This window comes from Beta vulgaris, chromosome 5 (assembly GCF_026745355.1).
Source record: "Beta vulgaris subsp. vulgaris cultivar EL10 chromosome 5, EL10.2, whole genome shotgun sequence".
NCBI classification, from domain to species: Eukaryota; Viridiplantae; Streptophyta; class Magnoliopsida; order Caryophyllales; family Amaranthaceae; genus Beta; species Beta vulgaris.
In genome coordinates, this window is record NC_079206.1 from 52,607,346 (window position 1) to 52,632,314 (window position 24,969).

At 36.5% G+C, this 24,969-nt stretch overlaps 3 protein-coding genes across 4 annotated transcripts; 2 read left to right on the forward strand and 1 right to left on the reverse strand.

Moving 5' to 3' along the window:
• Positions 1 to 1,524: 1,524 nt before the first annotated feature.
• LOC104893950 (uncharacterized) lies at positions 1,525 to 8,323 on the forward strand. 2 transcript variants are annotated; one of them, XM_057395170.1, is made up of 6 exons: positions 1,525 to 2,031; positions 2,302 to 2,444; positions 4,745 to 4,879; positions 5,379 to 5,564; positions 5,979 to 6,103; positions 7,858 to 8,323. In XM_057395170.1, the coding sequence occupies exons 1-6, from the start codon at positions 1,821 to 1,823 to the stop codon at positions 8,081 to 8,083; spliced, it is 1,026 nt and encodes a 341-aa protein (XP_057251153.1). In that variant the 5' UTR covers positions 1,525 to 1,820; the 3' UTR covers positions 8,084 to 8,323. The 2 variants fall into 2 exon arrangements, with proteins under 2 accessions (XP_057251153.1, XP_010678394.1); XM_010680092.4 differs by having other exon boundaries at positions 1,534 to 2,031; positions 4,736 to 4,879.
• A 4,749-nt stretch (positions 8,324 to 13,072) lies between these two features.
• LOC104893949 (uncharacterized) lies at positions 13,073 to 13,943 on the forward strand. The gene has a single exon (XM_010680091.4). The coding sequence runs from the start codon at positions 13,242 to 13,244 to the stop codon at positions 13,773 to 13,775; it is 534 nt and encodes a 177-aa protein (XP_010678393.1). The 5' UTR covers positions 13,073 to 13,241; the 3' UTR covers positions 13,776 to 13,943.
• A 2,060-nt stretch (positions 13,944 to 16,003) lies between these two features.
• On the reverse strand, positions 16,004 to 17,101 carry LOC104893961 (uncharacterized). Its single transcript, XM_010680104.1, has one exon. It carries the CDS (start codon positions 17,099 to 17,101, stop codon positions 16,004 to 16,006), a length of 1,098 nt encoding a protein of 365 aa, XP_010678406.1.
• Positions 17,102 to 24,969: the final 7,868 nt, after the last annotated feature.

Consider the following 24,969-nt stretch of genomic DNA (forward strand, 5'->3'; position numbering starts at 1 on the left):
CCCTGGCTTTGATAGCATCTGTAACACCCATGGGGATTCGGGGGGAAGATGCATAAGATCTTGGCTATACCACATTGAAAATTGAGGGAGAACGAAGCCTTTTTTATTAAGATGTGGACACCTCAACCTAGTAGATGTCTTTTGGGTAGGGTTTCGGTTTTGCACCAAAGCAAATCCTTGCGGGCTAGGACCCAAAGAGGATAATATCTACTAGTGGACTCCTGCACACCTAGGGGTGTTACAATTGTTGTTGAATCAGTAAACACTGCCCAAAGCACCAGCACTTGGATTTGGAATTGCATAGATATACCTGATTCTTTGATGAACAACGACCATGGCACACCTGAAATTAAGGAAAATTTGTTAATAAATACCATACTTTGGACACTTTTTAAAATAAATACCTAGGTGTCTGAAATTTTATATAAATACCAAGGTTGACTAAATTTGTTTGGAATCACTACCACTTAACAGAATATTGGAAAAAAATGTTAGTTTTGCTCTGTTAGTGGCACGTAAAATTACGATTTAGCCCTTCCCTACCACCAGCACCGCCCCTACCACATGCAAAATCATGCTTGCCACCGTTGCCACCACTACCATCCCCCCCCACACCTATCCAAAAATCGACCCACCCACCACTATAACCAATTACAAACCACACCACCACCTCCACCCACTCAACAATCATCCCACCACACCACCCTAACCAACTACGAAACAACCACCACCTTCGCTCACCAAAAAAAGCAACCTACACCACAATACTAACCAACTATGAAACTACCACCATCTCGTAATGATGGTTAGAAGAGAGAAGGGGATTGCAAGGGTAGTGAGTTTCGTGGGGTTTGCGAAAAATTATTAAGTGGTAATGATTTCAAAAGAACTGGCATAAAGTTGATAATAATTTTTATTTCAAAAAAGTGCTTAAAGTGTAGTATTTATTAACAAACTTTCCTAAAATTAAATAATTAATTTCACATGTCAATAACTACATTATTACCCTTAATTCCAATTTTCAGCTAATGAAATCTCAAAAGAAATCAAGTCGAGATTACTGCAGAAAAGACATGATTTTGAATTCCTTTAATAGGCGACATAATCATGTGAATGTTGTGATTCTCTTCACATTGTACTGAAGTAACTAAACTACTGATTAAGTATGCAACAAGAAAACACAAGTAATGCATACTACTGATTAGTTTATGTGGACTTTACACTAAAATTTCATATTTATTTTGCTTCCTTAATGTTGGTCCTTTTTCTAGATAATAATTTTTCGTCATGAAATATTAATAATGCTGAAAATTTGACAAAAAAATAAAATAGACATGGACCCTAGATCTGAGTCCACAAAAAATTTAGGGTCCGAATTTAAGATTCAGTTGGAGCCGACCCAGACCTGATTCTTGTCCATCTCTAGTTATGGGCTAAGACCCCAAGTTGTTGGACTCCGGGGATAGCGTCATTTTCGTTTACCCATTTCACCCACATGGGTTGTGTTGTGCGTAGATCTTGAACATTAATAAACAGTTGAACTTGAAAACACATCATCAATTCATCATCATCCAATTATAATTAATCACCTCAAAAACCCATCCAAATCAATTAAAAATCACTACTATAGCACATGAATAACCCGTCAATTCTGAAAGAAAATTTTACTCATAGGACCAAGAAGATCTGTGCATTCTCACAGTGAGGCTCTTGGGAAGAGAGAGAAAGAGACAAAAAAAATTAAAAAAAACTGTGTGATCCCAACACTGAGAGTCGCAACAAAGAAAAATAAATCGAAGAAGAAGAAAGAAAAAAAAAACATGGGATGTTCATTTTCTGGGTTAAATGCATTATATGATGCTGTTAATGGAGGTGGGGATGTTTGGATCAACGAAAATAGATTCAAGATCGTAAGACAGCTTGGTGAAGGTGGGTTCGCTTATGTCTACTTGGTCAAAGAAGTTGTTACCGACGCTTCTGCTGCTTCTGCTGGCCTTTCTAACAAGCTCAAAGACCCTTCTTTTCTCTCAGGTATGCAAATTTCTGGACAATTTCTTTGATTTTGCATGTATTTTTATGAAATGGGATGTTGAGATTGATAGTATGAATTATGGGATTTTGTGGGTAGTTGTTAGTTTTTGGATTGATTGAGTTTTTGTTGTTTGATTTTGGAATTGTGGATGTTTGAGGAATTGGGTTCTTTTTTTGGATGATTCTCATGGGGTTTGGGTTTTGGAGATGTGTTTGTTTGATTTTGACTTTGTGATATGTGATGTGAATTGGGAATGAGCTTTGTTTTAGATGATGGGACTTATGCTATGAAGAAAGTGTTGATTCAGAACACTGAGCAGCTGGAATTGGTGAGGGAAGAGATCCGTGTTTCTTCTTTGTTTAATCATCCCAATTTGCTACCCCTTCTTGATCATGCTATTATCAAAGTCAAGGTAAATTAACTGCCTTTTAGCTCGTTCCCATTCCCGTCCCACAAGGTTTATATATGGCGCAATTCTTAATACAAGTTGTGTCCGGATTCCCGTGCTTCTAGTGTTGGATTTCTCTTTTATCATGCTGATGGTGGTCTGTAGTATGTTGACCGACATTGCGGTTCACTCTTGTGAATAGCTGTCTATTAAGCCTCTCTATGTTATTGGATGAACACACTTGCCCAACTTGTAACCTGCTTCATAAGTTCTATATTTCTATATCGCGTGCCAAAGGTTTTGATATTTTTTTATCTGCTTTGATTAATCAATCCATCATGAGATGCAGGCCTGGTCGAGTATGTGACATCTGGTTTAACTATATGGATACTTGATGCTCTCTTGATATCATAAAATCAAGTTAAGGCATCATGTTATGTAAAGGCCAATATGTAGTGGACTTAAATTACATCACATTGATAAATCTAGATGTTGAATCTTTGTGTAGCGTGAATCCTGAATCTCACTACAGTGTCCGTTGTAAGCTATGACGTGACTGAATAATCTGTTGTAAGCTTCAGTGCTCTGTTGACTCACGTGTTTGTGTTTACAATTGCTTAGAGCTGCTCATTTCTTCTTAAACTAATAAGAAAAGGTGTTGGAAGTATATATGCATGTATAACATGAAAACAAAGTTTATGAAACCATGGTCAATATAAGAATGTTATTCAAACAATGCTGCACTAGCTGCACCTTTTGTGAATGCTTTGAGGGATGTCAATTTTTTTCAACAACTCCAGGACAACTGTTGTGGTGATTAGTACTGTTTATCCATGGTACCGATTTGAGAAAATATCACTGATTCATCTTAACGGTGGAGACCACAATAGCTGTTGATGTTGGTCTGCCCAAGTTTTGTTGTACTCTTCTGCTATTCCTTGATTGTCTCTAAAGGAAAACTAATGTCTGGGGGTGCTATTTTCCATTTCTTTCCTTTTTGATAGGGTTGTTTGCTCAACAGTAAAATTGAGGATAGGTATTATCATTTAGCTAGTTGGAATAGAATTTATGTACGTGACTTCCATGTAGTGAGTGGGAATGGTGGTCTATGGCCTTTTAATGTGCCTATAAGTGGGATTTAGAAGGATTAAACATCATTTTTCTCTCTGACAGCAGCCTAAAGACTCTAAAACTGTTATTGCCTGAGTTTACTCTCTATCCTATTTACTTCTGGCAGTAATTACCTGTAAGAACTTTTGAATGATTTCATATCATAAGTACTACTGACTGTATAAGTCATGGTCTTATCTTTTGTACTTCTGATGTCATAATAGTGTGAATCTCTAACTCTGAGTCATGAGGTCTTATAATACATCTGTTTTGATTATGGGAACTCTCATGAAGCAAGACTCAAGATTCGCTGTTTGAAATACAGTTGCAAATTTTTATTGTTCACAAACTTTTACTAGTGTTTTTGAGTTTTGGAGGATATCGTTCTCAGTGCTAAAAATCTATATGTGAGTTAATGCTGATGTCGGTGTCTAGCTTACCTCGAGTGTCCCGTAATGTTGATATGTCAAAGAGGATTTGTCTTCTTCTTTCTAGTGCATAATTGCATTTTGTTATGAGAAGTTACATATTTCTTATGTAAGGTCTGCATCAGCAAGGTCACTACCTTGTAAATGTTCCTCAGATGGCATGATCCTATTTGTAATCTACATAGGATTATACTTTGGTGTTTTGGTGAAAGTGGGGGGGGTGGGCATTTTTTGCTCATGGGTAAATTACTTATGTGAACTTGCCTGAATAGTGTTACCAAACTTATTCGAACTTGAATAATATAAACTTATTGAAAAAAAAGTCAAATGTGTAGAGAATAAGCCAGGTGGTACCTACTTTTAGCTAATCTGATGGGTAACATGGAAGATCTGTTATAGCATTGTACACTCCCTCTGTACCTTAATTCTTACTTTTCCTTTTTGGGTTGTTTAGTTGTTACAAAGGGAAATTCACACTTTCATTTCAAGTACACTTCCTCTTAGTATCACATTGTCCTCAACTTTTGGTGCTTGGTTGCTTTTTAGTAAAGTTGCTTATGATGGTTTTCTACTTTTCTTACCTCATAAAGTCATAACAGTGTAATGGTATCCCTGTTTTGCATTTTGTGCATCTGGATCATATCTGCTTGTTTCAATAAAGTTGCTTATGATGGTTTTCTTACCTCATAACAGCGTATGTTATCCCTGTTTTGCATTTTGTGCATCTGGATCAAATCTGCGCAGATTGTTCTTTAAATTAAATCTTCACCTTGTTAGGCCACTCAGGAACAATCTTGGAAACATGAAGCATATCTGTTATTTCCAGTTCATTTGGATGGTACTTTGCTGGATAACACGACAGCTATGAAAGCTCAAAAGGAATTTTTTTCAACTGTGGATGTCCTCCAAATATTTCGACAGGTGATGATAATTACATTCATGAACTACTTTCTGAGCCGTATCATAGCAGTTAGCCAGTTACCCTTAACATCTCCGTCTTGAGAGAAGTTCTGGCTGCTTCTTCATTTTTTTTTTATATAAGCTCATTCTCTTTATTATATTTAGTGTAATGCAAACAATATATTATAATTTAGATAGGGTGTTCTCGAGATTCAGCATGACTGGCAATGTTAGAGCTGCTGCTGAACATATGTCATATTAGGTACAAACTTTGTTAAAAAAACCTTATTTCCTTTTTCTCCCCCTCTTTTCTTAATAGCTGAGTGTTCAAAAATATATAAGTTCCATTTGTCTGTTGTGCACCGGTAGAAGTCTAAATTAAACTCACAATACATTGTCTCAGCCTTTTGCCTATATTGATAGCAAACCTGGAAATTCCAGCTTGACTATGGTTGCACAAATTGGAAATCAATACAAGGCACCATCATTACAGGTTTATATTGAAATCCTTGTTTGTCAGCTTTGTGCAGGGTTGAAACACATGCACAGTTTTGATCCTCCATATGCACATAATGATGTCAAACCTGGCAATGTTCTAATCAAACACAGAAAGGGACAGGCACCACTAGCCGTATTGATGGATTTTGGAAGTGCTCGCCCTGCTCGAAGGCAAATTCAGTCACGTGCAGAAGCACTGCAGCTTCAGGTTCTATTTGATTTTTCTTGGCTGTTGAATCTATTTTGGTTCTCTCTCTTGAAGTTCCAACACTAATTCGACTTTGTTCTCTGATAACCTAATCTTTGTTAACTTTAGCAAAATTGAGTGAAGTAAATGACTTGAAACATACTGACTCCTTGGTCTTCTTTCTGAGGCAACTTTTTGCATGTATTGGAAGGCTGTTTTTGTATCCGTTGTGTCTATCTCACAAGTCACAACTGTACATGAATATTTATTCATTTCATGAGATGGACAATGCTTACCTTTTCTGGCACCTCCTGGCTTTATAGTTTATACCAAACTGAGATGGTTTTCTTGTATTAAGGATTTGACATCTACAGTTGTCACTTTCATCGTGGGAGTTGGTAAATTGGCTTTAAAGTTTGGTCTTTCATTTTGCAGGAATGGGCAGCTGAGCACTGTTCTGCCCCATTTCGCGCTCCTGAGTTTTGGGATTGTCCAAGTCAGAGCAATATCGATGAAAGAACTGACATTTGGTCGCTGGGATGCACATTATATGGAATAATGTAAGTACTATTTCTGAAAATATAGTTGCGGCCTTTTCTGTGAAGATCATATTGCATCTTATATTATCATCTTAACTTTGCTTGCCCTAGTGCAACCTATTCAATTGTACTGTAGATTGTTCTGTCTGTTATAATCTTTATTCGTGGAGTCATTTTTTTATTTCAATATTTGCTGCTTGATTTTATGGGACAAGAGAGGATCTTCAGTCACAATTGAAAATCTACTGGCAACGGAAATTTTCTGCTATTTTCTATTAAGTTTAAATTTGTGCATGCACAAGTCCTAAACTAATCTCCAAAAGTACGATAAATTAGAATTCCTTTGGCTTCAATGTTTCACTTCCTCTCCTCCATCTCCCTTCCTCTATGGCCCTACACCAAATATAAAACTCTAAATGGCTAAAATATGTAGCCAACTAACAAGCTGGTTCTTTGACCCTTACACCCTTACCAAGCAGATTTAATGGCCCATTTACCCTCACAAACATATCAAACTAACTAGAGTTACTTTTATTGCTCAATAGTAGTTGCCATTTTCTCTCTTTCCTTGCCTGGTTTTACACCCCTTAGTCTTCACCAAACCAATTACCAGCTCCCTCTCTCAGGTGATGTGCTGAGCACTGCTGCCCTATATTTCTTGTTGTCAGCGCCTTACCTTGTCGCCAAGTGTTTTGGCGGAGATAGTTGTCTTTTCATACTTTATTTTACACATTTCTTAGTGGGATGAGACTGATGAATCAACTTAGGGAGAGGGGTACTTTTGGTATTACATAATTAGTTAATTTTATAGTAGCTTGTGAAGTAAGTTAGAGGGCTAGAAGGGAAGAAACTCTATAAATAGGGTATATGAGGGAGAAAGAAAACATGTTGAAAATTGTGGTGAGAAATTAGTAGTGTTAGCTTGGGAGAGTGCCATTCCTCTCGAAAGAGTGGCTAGGTTGTAATCGGTAATTTGATCATCAATTCAATCATATAATTGCTTGTTCTTCTTTTTAACCATCCTTCTCACTCTCATAATCTACGTTTTTGATCTGTCATCTACCTTAATTCATTACAGAGACATGAGAGTGCATCTAAAATTATTGTGATAATCTGGTTGAGTTAAGAGATTAATTTAGTATTGCGGTTGGTTGATTTTCTTGAGATATTTTGTTGTTGATAATCATGGGTTGCGATGTTTGATTTTAAGAAAAGCAGATTGACATTTTGGGGCCTTTGGGTTTCATGTTGATTTCTAAAAGGTGGAGGTTCTGTAAATCTGGAAATAAAGGAATTGATTAAGGATATGCAATGGTTGAATTTCAGAGATATATCGGATATAATTGCTCAATGGAAGGGGTTTCTGGGTTTTCTTTCCTTCTCTCACTCTCTGTTCAGATTCTAGATTGATGTGGAAGATGACACAACCATTAAATGCCATTATGCCGAGAGAAGAAAGAAAAAAGAAAATCCCTATTCATGTTGCCTAGACAAAGGGAAATACATTAGAGAGACTAGAGGAAGTAAGAGAAGGAGAGCGCGGTAGCTGTAGTGTGCGGATGAAGAAAAAGATTACTATGGCTAGCTAAGTCGGGTTAGTGTTCTGTCGAGTAGTTGGGTAAAATTCAGAACACTTAGCTTGACTCCCCTAGAAATGGGGGGGGGGGGAGATAGAGAAATCCCAAGTCCCAACTCAGTGATGTGATTTTGGATGATGATATTGTTTTTTTTGAAAGGAGGATGGTGATATTTCTTACTTGCATTGCTGATTGTAGGTATGGTGTCTCCCCCTTTGAGTATGCATTGGGAGAAGCTGGAGGAAGCCTACAATTGGCGATTGTAAATGTGCAAATAAAATGGCCAGCAGGACCAAAGCCGCCGTATCCTGACACACTTCACCAATTTGTGACCTGGATGCTTCAGCCTCAAGCTGCTGTTCGTCCACGTATTGATGACATCATCATCCATGTCGACAAGCTGATATCCAAGTACTCGAATTAGCAAGAAACATCTGTTGATGCCCACCAAACTGAACTTGTATGCACATGTGTATCATGAAGCTCTTTGAAGATACTTGATCATATAGTTTAAGTTCTCGCATTTGAGAAAAGGAGATGATCGTGCTTATATTACTTTGTCTAATAAGTAGTATTTATGTTAGATATTATTTTGGCAATAGATATTTTTGTGTAGTGAATTCAAAGAAAGTCAATTTATAAACATTGTGTATTGCTTCTACAAGTACGAATCTGTTATAGTATACTTCCTCCGTTTAGAAATAGTTGCACCATTTCTACTTTTCACGCATGCCGATGTATGATTTCAACCATTAATATCTTTAATTATCAATAAGTAAAAATTATAAAAAGTTTATATTAAAAAAATTTACATCGAGACAAATCTAACAAGATCCCACATGACTATGTTTTTCCTAAGATATAAATCACCAAAGACAATCTAAGTGTAAGATGTGAATAGTGCACAAAATAGAAATGGTGCAACTATTTCTAAACGGAGGAAGTATTTACGTTAATATTAATACGAGGCCTTGCTTCGACATAAATGTATCGTTTTGGAGCTAGGAAAATTATCTCCGTCCATGGTTTTATTACTGCGTTTTGAACTGTTACATTTTTTTTGAGGAGTTGAAACTGTTATATTGATATCAGGTGTCTTCTCACCTTTATTCGGTAATAAAGAACTACTGTATATACATAAAAAGGAGTTACCCCATCCAAACAAATTTCTCTATTTGGAATTTGGTTTTCTCACAAACAAACCAATAGGCAATAGCTTAGGAGTATAGTCAATAGTGGACACTCTTTCAAGGTTTCTCTTTAATACTTGTTCCCTTACCCCATTAAGGGTCTGTTTTCTTCAGCATGAAACAATTGAATTGAATTGAAATGAATAGTGATATGTCAAAGTAAAAGTATTGTCCAGAGTAGAGTTGAATTCAATTGAACTGAACTGAAAATAAGCTGGGGGAGAACAGGTCCTAAATATATATGCTTTTTTGTTTGTTTTTTTGTTGAAAATTAAACATATATGCTGTGTAATAACTTCCACTTTAAATTCATTTTGTTCTTTTTGGCAACATTGAATTCATTTTATTGTGGAATTGTGGATTGTTATTTATATTGTTAGGGTACCCAAGATTTTTTTTGACGCGAGATACCCGAGATTTTAATTCATTGACCAATTAACAATTTCGAAAATACTTGTGTTACGTATAATTAAACCATACAGAGAAAAGTCAAAATAAATCATGTCGATAGTGGCAAGTTTATAGTAAACTAGCCTTTTGTGCACGCGATGAGTGCGATGATATTTTTAGGCCTAATACTAAGTAGTAAACAAACTGAAAATGCAAGTTAGTATTTAAGGCTCCGTTTGATAGGGCGTAAAACGTTTTCCCGAAAAACTGTTTTCCTCTATTTTCGATTTTACATTGTTTGGTTGGCAAAAGAGTGTAAAACCATTTTTCCTTGGGGTAAAATTACTCTCCCAATGATGGAAAACCATTTTCCTTTCAAAATGAAGGGAAAACTATTTTCCTTATCTCTCTTGTACACTCCTCTTACTACCTCCTTACTTTCCCTTTTATTTTCCTTTCATTTCATCATTTTTCTTACATCAAACCAAACAACGGAAAACTAATTTAGGAATTGTGTTTTCCATTGTAAATTGTTTTCCATGAAAATCATTTTACACTGAAAATGTTTTACGCCCTACCAAACGGAGCCTAAGTTCACCTCCATTTTGTGAATAAGATTTTTTTTCATGTTCTTTTTATGTTGTTATTCATTTTTGTGATTTTGAATACTTTTTTGTTTCTCAAGTCTTATATGCGCATGTTCTTTTATAATCAGTATGATGTTCTTTACTAAATATCTTTATGTTCTTTTTTTTTGTTTTATTCATTTTTGTAATTTATAATAGTTTTTGATATGGATTTCAGTAATTTCTTTATGATCCCAAAGATGTAACCGAAAAGTATAAGACAATTTCAATTTTTTTTTTCTTGTCTAACTTTTTCCATACACAATTTAATTTTGCATGAAATGGTCATTTTAATTTGTCTCCTTTTCTAAATTTTAACACTTTGAGTTTCAATTATATTTGAAATAAAATTTTAAGTTTTTCATACACAATTTGATTTCGCATAAAATGGTCATTTTTTATTTTTTTCCTTCTCTAAATTTTAACACTTTGAGTTTCAATTATAGGTGAAGTGATATTTTAAATTTTTCATACACAATTTGTTTCCGCAAATTAATGTAATTTTTTTTTTGAAAATGGATTTTTGCAAAAGTTGTTCGCAAAAAGGTTTGATATTGTTTGTTTTTCAAAATTTATTTCTGAACATGGATATTTTGCAAAAGTTTTGGGCAAAAATTTATATTGGAATTTAAAAAAAAGAACTAAATTTGTAACTTCTTCATCAGTGTCGTAAATGAATCAAATTTCATACACTTCTTGTTTTCAGATTTTATATGAAAATGAATCAAATTTAAGTCTAATTATATAAAGCCCTTTTCAACTAATTTCTATTATCTCCATTTTTTCAATTACATAACAGTCGACTAATGTGAAATAACTTTGAAGATTAAAAAAATTATGTACCTGTTTGAAAGTTCGCAAATCGACGATGGACGAATGTGTGATATCAGTGTAAAAATCTTATGTTTTTCTCAGATTTGTGTTTATAGGTAATTTTTGTATGTGAGTATGTAACTGTGAATGGTTTTTGAGAACAATGATTTGTAAGTGAATTTTGTGAATGTTTTTGTATGTATTGACGTCGTAGTGTATTAGTTTTAGTTTGTACGTTAATTTTTAGGTTTCGTAAAGTTTTCTGATCATTTGAGTGATTTGCATGATTTTTACAACGTGATTTTCTCAATTCTATGAGTGATTTGTAAAGTTTCCTCATATAAGTGATTTCTGAGTGATTGTTGAAATTAATTTCCGGTGGCTTTGTTTGACCCCCATTTTGGTATTGAGATTCTTTTTGTAATTTAGAAAGGGAAGGGGGTAAAATAGTCAGTTCAAAAGAGGACACTGTTGCTCCCCCTTCCATTATGTAATAGAGATATGCATGGTACAATTAAAAAAACAGAATAAATATATTTTTCTTTAAGACCGAGGAAATATTGTTTTCTTTAAAGTCTTATCAATGTGGTAAAGGTCTTAGTCATAACTGTTTCACAAGTTATTAAAAGAGACGGTCTAATTTTATGTTAAAATTAGACTAACTTAAGTTTATCACTTTATTCAAAAAGCCCATCACTTTATTCAAAAAGCCCATTACTTATCTTCTTTCTATTGAGCTTAATATGTTGCCTAATTTTAAATTAAAATTAGACGGTCTTTTATAAGACCAACTCTAAGTGTTTATATACAATAATATTGTAGAAATCTATTTTCGACCAAATGAAAAAAAGACATATATGATAGCATAGTAACCAATGTTATCAAGATCGAGATTCTAATTTGGATCGGAAGGATTGGTAGGTTCGAATCAGTAGTATCGAATCGTAGGATAGTAAGATCCTATAATATAAGATAAATTAATGACAGTTATTCTATAATGTTGTCAAAAGACTTATGTTATCAAAATAATACCGACTTTGGATTTTTTTGAAATAATCGAGACTTTTATGAGGACTTTCACAAAGTACCCCATATTGCTAATTTTTCTATGTACTATAAAGTATATAGTTTGGCCGGATATGGAATTATTTTAAAAAGATAAAATAAAATTAGGAATATTCCTTTCAAAAAAGAGTAGAGTGACTATCCCCAATTTCCCAACGTGTATATTGGGACTATTCTTTTTCGAATTTATTTTTAAGTTAAGAAAAATCCTCTTGGTTGTCCAAGTACAGGGGTCGAACCTAGAGGCCTATTATAAGCCAAACACCCCAAAGACCCCCAACCCCTCCCCCACATCCTAAATTCTAAGCAAATATTTGGAGGTAGGAATTTAATCCTAAATTTCGCTAGATAAGATGAGAAAACTCACTACTTAAGTCAATCCTAATTCCTCTATGCCTTTTTCTTATTGCATTTCATGAATTAAAGTCACAAGCAACAAACAAGTATTAAAAAGAGAGGTTTTTTTAACAAATTGGTATAAAAAAGCTTTGGGATCATATAGGCCTAAATTTTTGTTAAAAATTAACTTTTGATATTGTATTTTTCTAAAACTCAAACATAATATTATTAATTTGTTATCTTTATTATACATTGGAAGAATGGAGGACTTAATGTCTACCCTCGTTTATAAAAATAGCTATAACTTCCCCAAATTTTGGTTTTTTATAACATAAAAAAGGACAAATAAATATCGTAAACTGAAGAATTGCATTTACATCTTTTCTAATTTTTGGATTTTTTTAAAGAAAAAATATATATCACAAGATTTTTATATATCTTCGTACGCATCGTACATATATGACTAGTATTAATGTAAACCTTCCCACCCATATGGTTATGCCCTTCTAGTGCCTCAATATTTTTTAAATTTTCTTAACACAGATTATAATTATAGTTTGGGTTATTATGTCGTATAAAAGGAAATCAAAAGGGAGAGAAAATTAGAGTACAAAAACTCTTTATTGAGTTTGCTATTGTTAAAGCACACAAAATCACCATCTAAGACTTCTCTTTTTTTTAATACCAATTTGATTGATCAGCCTAGAGCTGATCAAGGTCGACCTATCCCCGGGAAAAAGCCCGAACTTGAGCATAATTTTTGGGTCTGGTCCAATTTAATTCAGTTCGATTTTAGTTTTTCTAAGACAGGTTTGGGTAGCTCGAAAATTAGTTTGAACTTTTACTAAGGTCATTTTGGTCCGAAAAGTCCGCTGTATTTGGCCCAAAATAACGGATTTGGACACAACATATTGACGCAAACTTTGGCCCGGCCCGGACCACCCCAATTAATATAGGTCGAATGTTTATTTTGAGGCGGCCTGCCCACAATTTGATCACAACATCGGCAAAAAAAAAGTTCATTATTGGAACTTGGAACCGTGAAGATAAATAAAAAACAGTAGGAAAACAATAGAAGCAGAGGATCTAGCGCTTACTAGTTTTAAAAAAAAACTCTTATCAATATCATCATCCCATCACCGGAAAATCAAACCAAAATATGTTCACGAACGATAAACGTCAAGAAGAGAGAACAGGCAAATACGGAACTTCCAGACAACAATACCTCCAACAATTAGTTACCCAGTTCCAAAATCCCACAACATCCGAAGAAACCAAGGAAAAAACCGTAGCAAATTTAGCCAACTTCGCTTACGATCCTTACAATTTCGCCATTCTTCGAGATCTCAACATTTTGGAGCTTTTTCTCGACTGTCTCACTGAGCCTAACGAGCGTCTCATTGAGTTCGGCGCCGGCGGAATCTGCAACGCCGTCGCCGACCCACAAAATGCGAAGATTGTTTTTGATTGCGACGGAGTTACGGCGTTAATTGGGTGTCTTTCTAGTCCTGTGCGAAATACCGTCAAGTATGCGATTACGGGTTTGTTCTATCTATGGGAGTGCGGGGGGAATGAGGTGAGAGAAAGTTTGAAGGCGAAAGACAATGTTGTTGAACTGATAATGAATTATTCTCAGGTTGATGGGTTTGCTCATCTTGCTACTGCTTTGTTGGACAAGATTTTGCAAACATGAATGAATGAATGTATCATGTATGAATGTGAATTCAAGAGTTTTCAAGTGATTTGAATGGTTTTGTTTTGGGATTATTTAATGGGTTGATATAGAGCTCAACTTTGGAACTTTGAAGGAATTATGAGAATTTGTATTAATGTGATATGTTGTTTTGATTGATTGTGTATAGATTGATGAGTTTGTGAATTTTTAAACTACCCAATATTATGTCGCTCATAGCAGTGACGGATTCCTTCACTATGAATATTTTACTTAGGGGTAAAAGGCATATCAATAGTCCTTTTCAATTTTCAAAGGTTAAAGGATCGAACTCCAATCAATTGGTCAAGGGACAAAATGAGCAATCATTATGCCAAGATCACTCTGTTAGCTTTTTCACATTCTTAAAAACTTTACAACTTTATAACATACATAGCTTCTAATCTATGTACTACAACTAGATACATGGGAAATCATCATATTCATTTTTACTTAATTCTTTCTTCAATTTTTTTTTTTTAAAAAATAAGTGACACATTTTTCTCTTAGGGAAATGTCACATTAAGTGACATACAATTAAAGTCGTAAAAATAAATTTCATTTATTACATATTTGTCATCATTTAATTGTTTCACTTACTTATCTAATATCAAATTTAATTGGTTGAACAAATGGTCCTAACTTTCTATTTCTAGACTCTCTAGTATTCCCCCAACTTCTCTCATGGTCATTTATTTAATAGTGGATGAAGTAATAAGTGATCGTTCGATTAGATGCGGGAACTATGACTCCCAAAGAAGTTGCAGTGTCCATGAAAAATTATTTGAACGATTAAACATCTTCCTAGTTTTTCTTACTAACACCCTAAATACATAACGGTCCCACCTCTATGAAATTTACCTCCATTCCTCTCATTCCCTCCTTCATTCCCCCATTTCATCCCTCGTTCCCCCTCCACCCCATTTCATTCCTCCTTCTCACAAAGTTTTCCGGGCGTACTTACATTTCCCAACGAGCTCACATTTTCCCGCAACTTCAAAGTTTTTCGACACCTTGTTGCTAACACCCCAATTCCGACCACCTCTTCATATCACCTGAAAAGCTTAGTGTAATTTTTTTTTTCGTGGAAAACACCTCGGTCTATAATGACTTGAAATTGCCGAGAAATTACCTAAACGTGTACAATAGGAGCTTGAACCTATGGCCAAGGGTGTATGGTATGCGCCTAAGTGTTTTTTTGGCAATTCCAAGTCAATGTCCTACAAGTATTATTCACTTACTCTAGTCTGAGGTAATTTAATTAAATTAAACAAAATTGATCGAAATAGGGACTAAACATATTGTTACACTAAACCCCATGTATCACAGGTTTGGGAGGGGGGTCGCCCCTGTACCCTAAATCGTTGATTGGTCGGCGTGACCTCTGTACTAAGTTGTTCGAAATGTCATATTGTAGGTTCAAGACATTACATTAGTGTTATTCCAAAAAAAATTACGCATTTTTTGCGGGATATGATAAGATGGTTCGAGAACTTGAAATCGCTGGAAAAAATGAGTTTGCAGGGAAAACTTGAGATCTTGTGGTCCTTCAATGGAGGAAATGGAAGAAAATCCAAGGGATAACAGAGATGAGAGATGAGAGGGAATGGAAGTGGTGAGGAGGAATGGTAAGGGATAAAGGAGGGAATGGGGAAATGGAGAAGAAAGAGAAGGAAAATCTCATACTTTTATACTGAAATTCGAGGAGATACACGGTAACAATATGGCAACGTATAGCAAAATCCAAAATTATTTTATAGGAAATTCTTCCTCCTATCTAGAGAACTAGATAAGCAACTTCCTTCATTTTGTGACATATAGAACTTTTTAGGAGGTTGTACTTTTTATATTGTTGCCAACCAAATCATTGCTCGATCATATATTCTAAGAAGATCAAATTTCAATGTATATATATGTCAAGGAAACAACTACGTAGTTTGTAGTATATTCATCCCTAAAAATTTATCCTAAAAATCAACAAAGTTAAATAAGGTGTCACAGACTTACACTTTTGAAGGTTTTACACTAATTCGAATTGGGTGAATGGGGTTTGGTTGGTTCGAGCAAGAACACACACTAGATATTTGTGTTCTCTTAGTGAGAATTTGATAAACGGGATCAACTTATTATGGACCATCTAGGTATTTTGGAATTGCATGATGGTAAAGACTCGTGTGTTTTTTTTTTGACGACAAGGACAAACAAACAAATTAAGTAACTATGCTACCTTGTCTAGCTGCTACTGCTAGATTATGCGCTGGGATAACCTCTGTCCTACTCACCTTTCGTATTTTACATAAGCTAAACTTACTACATATGGCTTTAATGTCTTGGTCTAAGGAAGAAATGTCGAATGGTTGATCTTTGTTGTTAATGGCTCGAACAAGGTCTGCATTATCCGAGTGGATCTGAACTTGTCTGATTCCTTTGTTAGTAGCTTCACTGAGTCCTCGATACATCGCTTGAGCTTCCGTTTGTAGTGGGGATATTGAGAGGGTTCGGTCGCTTCCTTCGAAGATTTTGATGTTGTTCATATATGCTGCCCACCCTATTCTTGACCTTGGAAATTGCTTATTATATCGTTTCCAAGCCCTATCCACTAGAATGATACAGAGATCTCTTGGCCATGTGGAGTTTGACCCCGTGTTTTCATTTGCTTGCTTGGACTTGGAAGCGTGGCTATTGTAAACGTTTTCTTTAATTTTGGCACCTTGCTCTAGTTCTCTCATAAGCTCCTCTTTATGTTTTAGAATGGTCGTAGGGTGCTCTTTTTGATTTCTGAAAACAATGTTGTTTCTATGGATCCAGATAGCCGAGAGGGTGGCTACATAATCCTTAGCACGATCTGATTTTATCCCGTCCTCTTTCCAGAATAGAAGCAGGAAGTTTCTTATCCATTCTCCTATGGGAATTTGAGAACTTGGACCTACATTAATTCCTAACGTTGAGCAAGCCCACACTCGTGATGAAATATTGCAGTCTCGAAACAGATAACTTTCTGTTTTGTTATCCTTCCTACAGAGGTAACAGCTTTCCTGGATCAGGATTTGTCTTTTCTGAAGATTGTTGTTGGTTGCAAGAGCATTGTTAAGTAATCTCCAGGTGAAGAGTTTCCATTTAGGTATAATATCCGATGACCAGAATTTGCTCCATAATTTCCTGGCATCTTGAGAATTCACTAAGGACCCTTTTTGGTCAAGATAAAATGCGTAAACTCCTATTACATTGAGACCTCCATTCTTGGATTCGCTCCACACAAATCGATCTTGAATATTTTCATTAGGGATGTGGGTGGAGAGGATCCTCATCACTGTGTCCGGGGTAAAGATTTGTCGGATGTGGTTCCAGCGTTTTTGGTTTGGGAACATTAAGTCCTTTACCCTTTGACCGCTAACTGCCTCCAGTGTAACCCCTTGTTTGAATTGGATTGGTTCCCCGCGGAGCCATATCTGATCTAGTATATTAGTGTTTGATCCATCTCCAATGAGCCTAGTAAATCCTTCCCGACAATCTTGAATAGATCTGTAAAGACCTCGGAAACCCTAGGAGGCTCTTCCCAGTTTTATCTTATTCAGCGCTGCGTTAACAGGAGAGTTCTTGTACTTGGCACATAAGACTTGAGAGATTAAAGACTGTGGCGAGTCGTGAATTCTTAGTGCTTGTTTTGCTAGCAGTGCTTTATTGAACAAATGGATGTTTCTGATTCCGAGCCCTCCTCCTTTTGGAAGTTCAAGCGTTTTCATACTTTTCCAGAAAATGGGATTGGAGCTTCGAGACCCGCTCCAGAGAAATCTAGCAAATATCGAATTTATTTTATCAGCTGTCTTCTTTGGGATGAGGAAAACGCTTAGTATATTTAGACTGAGCATTGACAGTATGCTGTTTATGAGTATAACACGGCCTGATGTGAGACGAAATTGGTGCCAGCTTGAGATTCTTTTTTCGACCTTTTCATCAGAGGTTGGAATTTCCGAGAGCTTCTTCCGTCTACCTCAATATTGCACCCTAAATATTCCCCAAGGTTCTCCGATGTGTACCAATAATGCTTCTCATAACCTTTTGAACCTGTAGGGTATTAGGGCTGAACATTATGTGGGATTTATTATAATTTATCACCTCGCCTAAAAGCCTGCTAAATTTTGATAAAGTCTTCTTCACCTCCGCACAAGCTTCTGGATTAGCCTTGAAAAAAATTAAGGAATCATCTGCAAAAAACAAATGTGACAAAGGCGGGCATTGCCTAGAGCATTTGATTCCTTGAAACCGGTTTTTGTTAATTCCGTTAGAGAGCATCTTAGATAAAACATCCATGAATAGGATAAATAGATAAGAGGAAAGGGGATCTCCCTGTCTGAGTCCGCAGGTAGGCTTGAAGCGTTCCGTAGGTTCTCCATTCACAATGATGGAATATGACACGGTGGTGACACATTGCATTATCCATTGTCGACATATGGCGGGTATACCTATCTGCTCCAACAGCCAAAAAAGGAAATCCCAATCTACCTTATCGTATGCTTTAAACATGTCGATCTTTAGTGCTGCAAAAATTTGCTTGCCTTTTTTCCGCTGATTAGTAGTATTGATTATTTCATGAGCGAGGAGACAATTGTCTGACATGAGCCTGCCTGGGACAAAAGCATTTTGGTAGGGAGAGACAATGGATCGTAAGATAGGTTTGAGCCTGTTGGTGATAACTTTTGATATGATTTTGTATATCACGTTGCATAGGCTTATTGGTATGAATTGACCTGCTTCTTCTGGGCGCTTCGTCTTGGGAATTAGGCAGATGTGTGTCGTATTCCATTGTTGGAGGATATATCCTGAGGAGAAAAAGTGGTTTACGACTTTATAGATATCTTCTCCTACTATTTCCCAGTGTTTTTGGTAGAAGCTGGCAGGGATTCCATCAGGTCCTGGAGCTTTGAGACTCCCCATCTGGAACACCACATGTTTAATTTCCTCCTTCGAGACTTGTTTTACTAAATCCGATTGTTGCTCAGGAGTAATGTGAGGTATCAGATTCTGAATGGTGGAAAGCTCTTCCCAATAGTCATTTTCACGTTGGGTTCCCTAGTATATGCTTGTGAAATGTCGAACCAATTCTTGCTTGACGTCATTGCTGGAGGTGACCGTTCTCCCAGACGGAGTCTTAAGCATTAGAATTTCGTTTCTATTTTTCCTGGTTTTAGCCTTTCTGAAGAACCATTTGGTATTTGTGTCCTCCCAAGCCTTCGATTTACTCTTTGCCCGCTGCTGCCAGAACTTTAACTGAACTTCCAGTTTTTTAAAATTGGCTTGTCTAGTTTCCTCGTCCAATTTTCCACTATTATTCCCAGGTAGACTGGCTTGAATTTCACCACACTGATTCATCAGTTCCTCCCATTGGCTTGTGCATTATTGACGAGTAAGACCGTTTTCATATTGTTTTTGGATTTCCATTTGTAGATTCATCTTTGTTGTTCGAGTTCTTTTGGCATTATTTAACGATTTGGATATTTCAGAAGGAATGCCGTCAATGCATTGCGTTCCTGTCTAGATTTTGAGGATTGCTGAAGTGTGTCGAGTAGGAGTGAGCCCCAAGAACGTTTGCTTGAATTGATCTTTCGTATGTCGGAAACCTGAAAGACAATATTAGACTACCCTGAGGGTTGTTCCGGGATCTCCCCTCCGACGCTCAAGTTAGTTGAGATAGAGAGAAAAAGTCTAGAGGTATGATATAGTTTGTTAGGTGTGAATTTAATACTTGTTCATGGATGAGACAATTAGTATTTATAGCATTGCGAATTCCTAAAAAGAATGGCTATGTTGCCTTTTCACGCAATTAGCCCTTCCAGCCCCATATGTGGATCCTTAGATAACCAAGAGCTATGTCAAATCTCATGTGGGACCCATCTTGTCACCTGTCTAGTAACTCCCGATGGCATGGCATAAGCATTGGGATGGCTCTTTATTGAGCTCAAAAAATTATCCCCACGCCATGGAGGTGGGAATACCGCGGTCGACCTAGTGAAGTGCATCTGTGGCGGTACAAGCATTCTGAGGTTCCGCAGGATTCCCCTAGGCTTACCGAGTTACCTCCCATGAGGGATTACTTAACCAAACGGGTTACTCTCCTTTGATTATTAATGGTATCGACTGGGTCACCTCCCTTTGAAGGGATTTCTTGGTCGATCGGGTCCTCTTCTTCAAAAGTTGTTGAAGCCGACCGAGTTACCTCCCCTTGAGGGAGCTACTTGGCCGACCAGATCACCTCTTCTTGGGGAAACTATTTAGCCGACCAGGTCACCCCTCGTTAAGGGTTATTAAAGCCGACCGAGTCACCTTCCACGGAGGGTATCGCTTGGTCGACCGGGTCATCCTTCATTGGGAAACCATTGAAGCATACCAAGTGGATACCGATTGTTACTTAGCCTATTTGGCTACAATAGTAGAATAAATGCTAATTGCGGCGTCATTATGTGGCCTATTGCGGCGGTTTTGGCCGCGCAGCAATTAAGGACGCAGCAATAGGTAATTTACCTATTGTGGTGGCTTTGCACAGCAGTAATAGGGTAACCTATTGCTACAGTTCCTGCTCAAAATCGCAGCAACGGGGCTCTCAAAAGCGTAAAAATGTCAAGCTATTGATGGGGTTGTTTTCCAAAACCGTAACAACAAGTATTGTACAAGTGATTTTTTTTTTTTTTTTAATTTTGCTATCAAAGTTGAAAGATTTTATATAAAAAAAACTATAAAATAGAAAAACCAAGACTCAAAATCTAATATAAATGATGAAAAAAACAACAAACAACTAAATATACAAAAGATTAAATATAAAAGTATATATCACTACATAGAAACAAATTGTAATTACAAATCAAAAAGTACAAAAAGAAAAAATTAACCAGATCCAAAAAAATAAAACTAATCTACCTACGTAAAATAAAAATGTTAATGATATAAACATATCTCAAAATCGAAAATCAAGATCTGATTGTATACAAATGAAAAATCTGAAAAAATCGAAAATTGAACATATATATAGACTAAATAAATAAAAAAAAAATATTTCAGATCTGAAGCTGACGAGTGAATGGCTTTAATGGAGGAGTTTTCGATGAGAGTTTTCGCGACGAGGAGAGACAATTTTCGCCGGAGATGAGGCTTTAATGTATCATGTATGAATGTGAATTTAAGAGTTTTCAAGTGATTTGAATGGTTTTGTTTTGGGATTATTTAATGTTTTATATATAGCTCAACTTTGGAACTTTGAAGGAATTATGAGAATTTGTATTGAGTGATATGTTGTTTTGATTGATTGTGTATTAGATTGATGAGTTTGTGGATATTTAAACTACCCAATATTATGCCGCTCATAGCAGTGACGGATTCCTTCACTATGAGTATTTCACTTAGAGTATTCCCTTGGTGATGGGTTTGATCACCAAATTTTCCTACTTACTCATTTTTTGATCATTTCATGAACAAATGTATCACCTCCACTCCACTCATGATTAAAAAAACCAACAAACTCCACTTTATCTCTCCTACTTTTCACTACCCCACCTCAACTTTCTCTCTCCTATTTCTCTTTCCTACTTCAATTAATAATATAATTTACATATTAAAAATAAAAATGAATCATCTTATGATTACTTAAAATTATAATAATTAATTACCAAAAATTAATTATCATTATTGGGTTATTAGTATAAATTATGATGTATAAATATTTTTAAAGAGAGAAAGGTGAGGAGGAGAAGTGTTTTTTTTTTGTTCTGAAATATATCAATACGGGTATCATTTTATAGAGGGGAAAAAATATGAATTTTGGTATTTTTTTAAAAAAAATAGGGATTTTCTGGGAAATTCCGTGGAAATTTCCACAAAATTTCCCAAAATTACACAGCAGCTTGCCACTGGTTGGCTGTGTGTAACAAAGCTGCGTGGCAGCAGTCATGAGGTGATGAGTTTGTTCACCATGTGAACAATGACATGTTTTGTCATTTGGTGATGGGTTTTATGTCACCAATGGGATCCATGTTTTTTTTGTTCAATCCAAATTTTCTGATTTTGGTAATGGGTTTGGTCACCATTGGGATTGCTCTTAGGGGTAAAAGGCATATCAATAGTCTCTTTCAATTTTCAAAGGTTGAAGGATCGAACTTCGATCAATTGGTCAAGAGACAAAATGAGCAATCATTATATCAAGATCACTCGGTTAGCTTTTTCACATTCTTAAACACTTTACAACATACATAGCTTCAAATCTATGTACTGCAACTAGATACAGGGGAAATCAGCAGACTTATTTTTATTAAGGAAAAAATAGAGGTCTGAACTTTGGGCGATAATTTTTGAAAGGTTTGAACTATTGATTAACCTGTGTAGGTCCCAACTTTAAGGGGTCTTAACTTTTAGCGGGTCTCGGTGACTTAATACTGACGATTTTTTTTTAAAATCTCACGTAATTCCTACTTCCCTCCCTCAATTAACCCTTCTGGTGTGACCCAAGTTTTATAAGTTATGACCTATTAAGCCAGTTTCAAGTCACTAAGGCCCGCTAAAAGTAAATACTCCTAAAGTTGGGACCTACACAGGTTAATCAATAGTTCAGACTTTTTAAAAATTATTACCCAAATGTGAGACCTCTATCGTCAATTTTTCCTTTTATTTAACACTTTTTTCTATTTTTTAAAAAAGTGACACATTTTTCTTTTAGGGAAATGTCACATTAAGTGACATACAATTTAAGTGGTAAAAATAAATTTCATTTATTACATATTTGTCATCATTTAATTGTTTCACCTACTTATCTTGTATCAAATTTAATTGGTTGAACAAATGGTCCTAACTTTCTATTTTTAGACTCTCTAGTATTCCGCCAACTTCTCTCTGGGTCATTTATTTAATAGTGGATGAAGTAATAAGTGATCGTTCGATTAGATGCGGGAACTATGACTCCCAAAGAAGTTACAGTGTCCATGAAAAATTATTTGAACGATTAAACATCTTCCTAGTTTTTCTTACTAACGCCCTAAATACATAAAGGTCCCACTTCTATGAAAACTATTATCATTCCTTCATTCCCCCATTCCATTCCCCCTCCACCCCATTTCATTCCTCCTTCTCACAAAGTTTTCCGAGAGTACTTACATTTCCCAACGAGTTCACATTTTCCCGCAACTTCAAAGTTTTTCGACACCTTGTTGCTAACACCCCAATTCCGACCACCTCTTTATATCACCTGAAAAGCTTAGTGTAGTTTTTTTTCGTGGAAAACACCTCGGTCTATAATGACTTGAAATTGCCGAGAAATTACCTAAACGTGTACAATGGGAGCTTAAACCTATGGCCAAGGGTGTATGGTAGGCTCCTAAGTGTTTTTTGGGCAATTCCAAGTCAATGTCCTATAAGTCTTACTCACTTACTCTAGTCCGAGGTAATCTAATTAAATTTAAAAAAATTGGTCGAAATAGAGACTAAACAAAAAAAATTGTTACACTAAACCTCATGTATCGCAGGTTTGAGGGGGGGTTGCCCCTGTACCCTAAATCGTTGATCGGTTGGCGTGACCTCTGTACTAAGTTGTTCGAAATGTCAGATTGTAGGTTCAAGACATTACATTAGTGTGTTTTTTTTTTTTTTTTTTGACATCAAGAAAACTTGCATTAATTTAAGAAAGGAATTACAACCTAAGGCTAATACTACCACACATAACACAAGCAAACAAAACTAAAGGAGCTTCATTTGCTCTTACAAACTCTATTAAACAAAAGCAAACTATTACAAATCTAGTCCAACGGAAACTTGCCACGAACGAGTGTGGGTAATGATGGGTTGAATGTCTTGAAAAAGACCCGGTATAAGAGGGAACTTGTTGAAAGATAAAACCGAGAGGATCTGCAGAAATAGATTGCCGCAACTCATCTAGTAGATGTCGATGTCTTCTAGACAATAAATCCCAAGGCCCTTGAACAAAAATAGCTTCTTGGGATTCTACTGATTGAAGTAAGAACGAAGTCACGTCCTTTGGTGACTTCAGACCCTTCTGATAGGGTTTCCAGAGTTCAGTCTCACGAGACTGAAACTCAAAATGAGTGGAGGTCGAAACTTGCCCCAAAATAAATTGGAGGGCCTCCCACAAGATGCATTTTTGAACTGTAATGACTCCGAAAGTCAACACATGAACTGAGGGTGAATTCCAACTAAGAACCTCACCCAAACTACGGATCCTAAGATCCAACCTAGCAATCTCTAAACCAAAAGATCGAACCAGAACACTGTTAAACTGACAATCGCCTCTCGTTGAACCCAACACGCGAACCTTTACATAGGCATAGTTGAGACTGGATAACCCTGAACAACAGCTAAAACAAATAGCATAAACGCAACAAACCAACCAAACAACCAAAAGTCGCATAACACCACGCTTGGAATTACACTGTCCTACCTACAAAAACAACATGTACCTTATGAAAGCTTCCTGGATAACCTAACCAAACTGAGAACGAACACAAGCAGGGATTGGGGAAGGGATACTACGACGGAATCGATCCTTAAACAAGGGGAATGGGGAGGGGGACACTAAGACGAACCACCTTAACACTAGAACAGGGGAGCGGGGAAGGGGGGACTCGGAACGTAAAATTCTCGACAATCGAGAACCGGCGGATGGGGAGGGGATACTTAAACTAAACCAGGGGGAACGGGGAGGGGAAGACTAGACGCTACGGGACTCCTAAACCTAGAAGCAACCGGAAACCAGGGAAGCAGGGGAAAGGGAGTGAAGAAAAACTAGGGAAACAGGCAACAAACCAGGAAAGGAGGAAAAGAAGCCAGCGGCGCAGCCTACAAGAACACCGCGACGTTCGGCGACGCTCGACACAGGCAAAGACACCAGAACACGGACACCGCCTTCAACCTAAAACTACTTCGAACACAAATACCCGATAACTAGAAATAGAAGAGGAAAAAAAGGAGGGAGGGGCTCGACGGCCACCTTGCCAAAGCGGCTCAGGCGGTCGTCGAACCCCTTATGGCTCAAGCGCCGCTAGGGTGTCGCTGGAGTGTGTGGTTTGAGAGAAAAACGGCTGAGAGAATATTATACCCAATTTGTTGGGTAGGTCTAAACTGGCGTGTGCTGAAACACACTATTAGAGTTTGAATTCCTGATAAATTTACTACTATGGAAAGG

Excerpts from the sequence above, each read along its gene's own strand:
- LOC104893950 (XM_010680092.4), top strand. The coding sequence starts at position 1,821 with ATGGGATGTTCATTTTCTGGGTTAAATGCATTATATGATGCTGTTAAT. Across the intron at positions 4,880-5,378 it reads TCCTCCAAATATTTCGACAG|CTTTGTGCAGGGTTGAAACA; the intron begins GTGATGATAATT and ends CTTGTTTGTCAG. Across the intron at positions 5,565-5,978 it reads CAGAAGCACTGCAGCTTCAG|GAATGGGCAGCTGAGCACTG; the intron begins GTTCTATTTGAT and ends TTCATTTTGCAG.
- LOC104893949 (XM_010680091.4), top strand. The coding sequence starts at position 13,242 with ATGTTCACGAACGATAAACGTCAAGAAGAGAGAACAGGCAAATACGGA.
- LOC104893961 (XM_010680104.1), bottom strand. The coding sequence starts at position 17,101 with ATGAGGATCCTCTCCACCCACATCCCTAATGAAAATATTCAAGATCGA.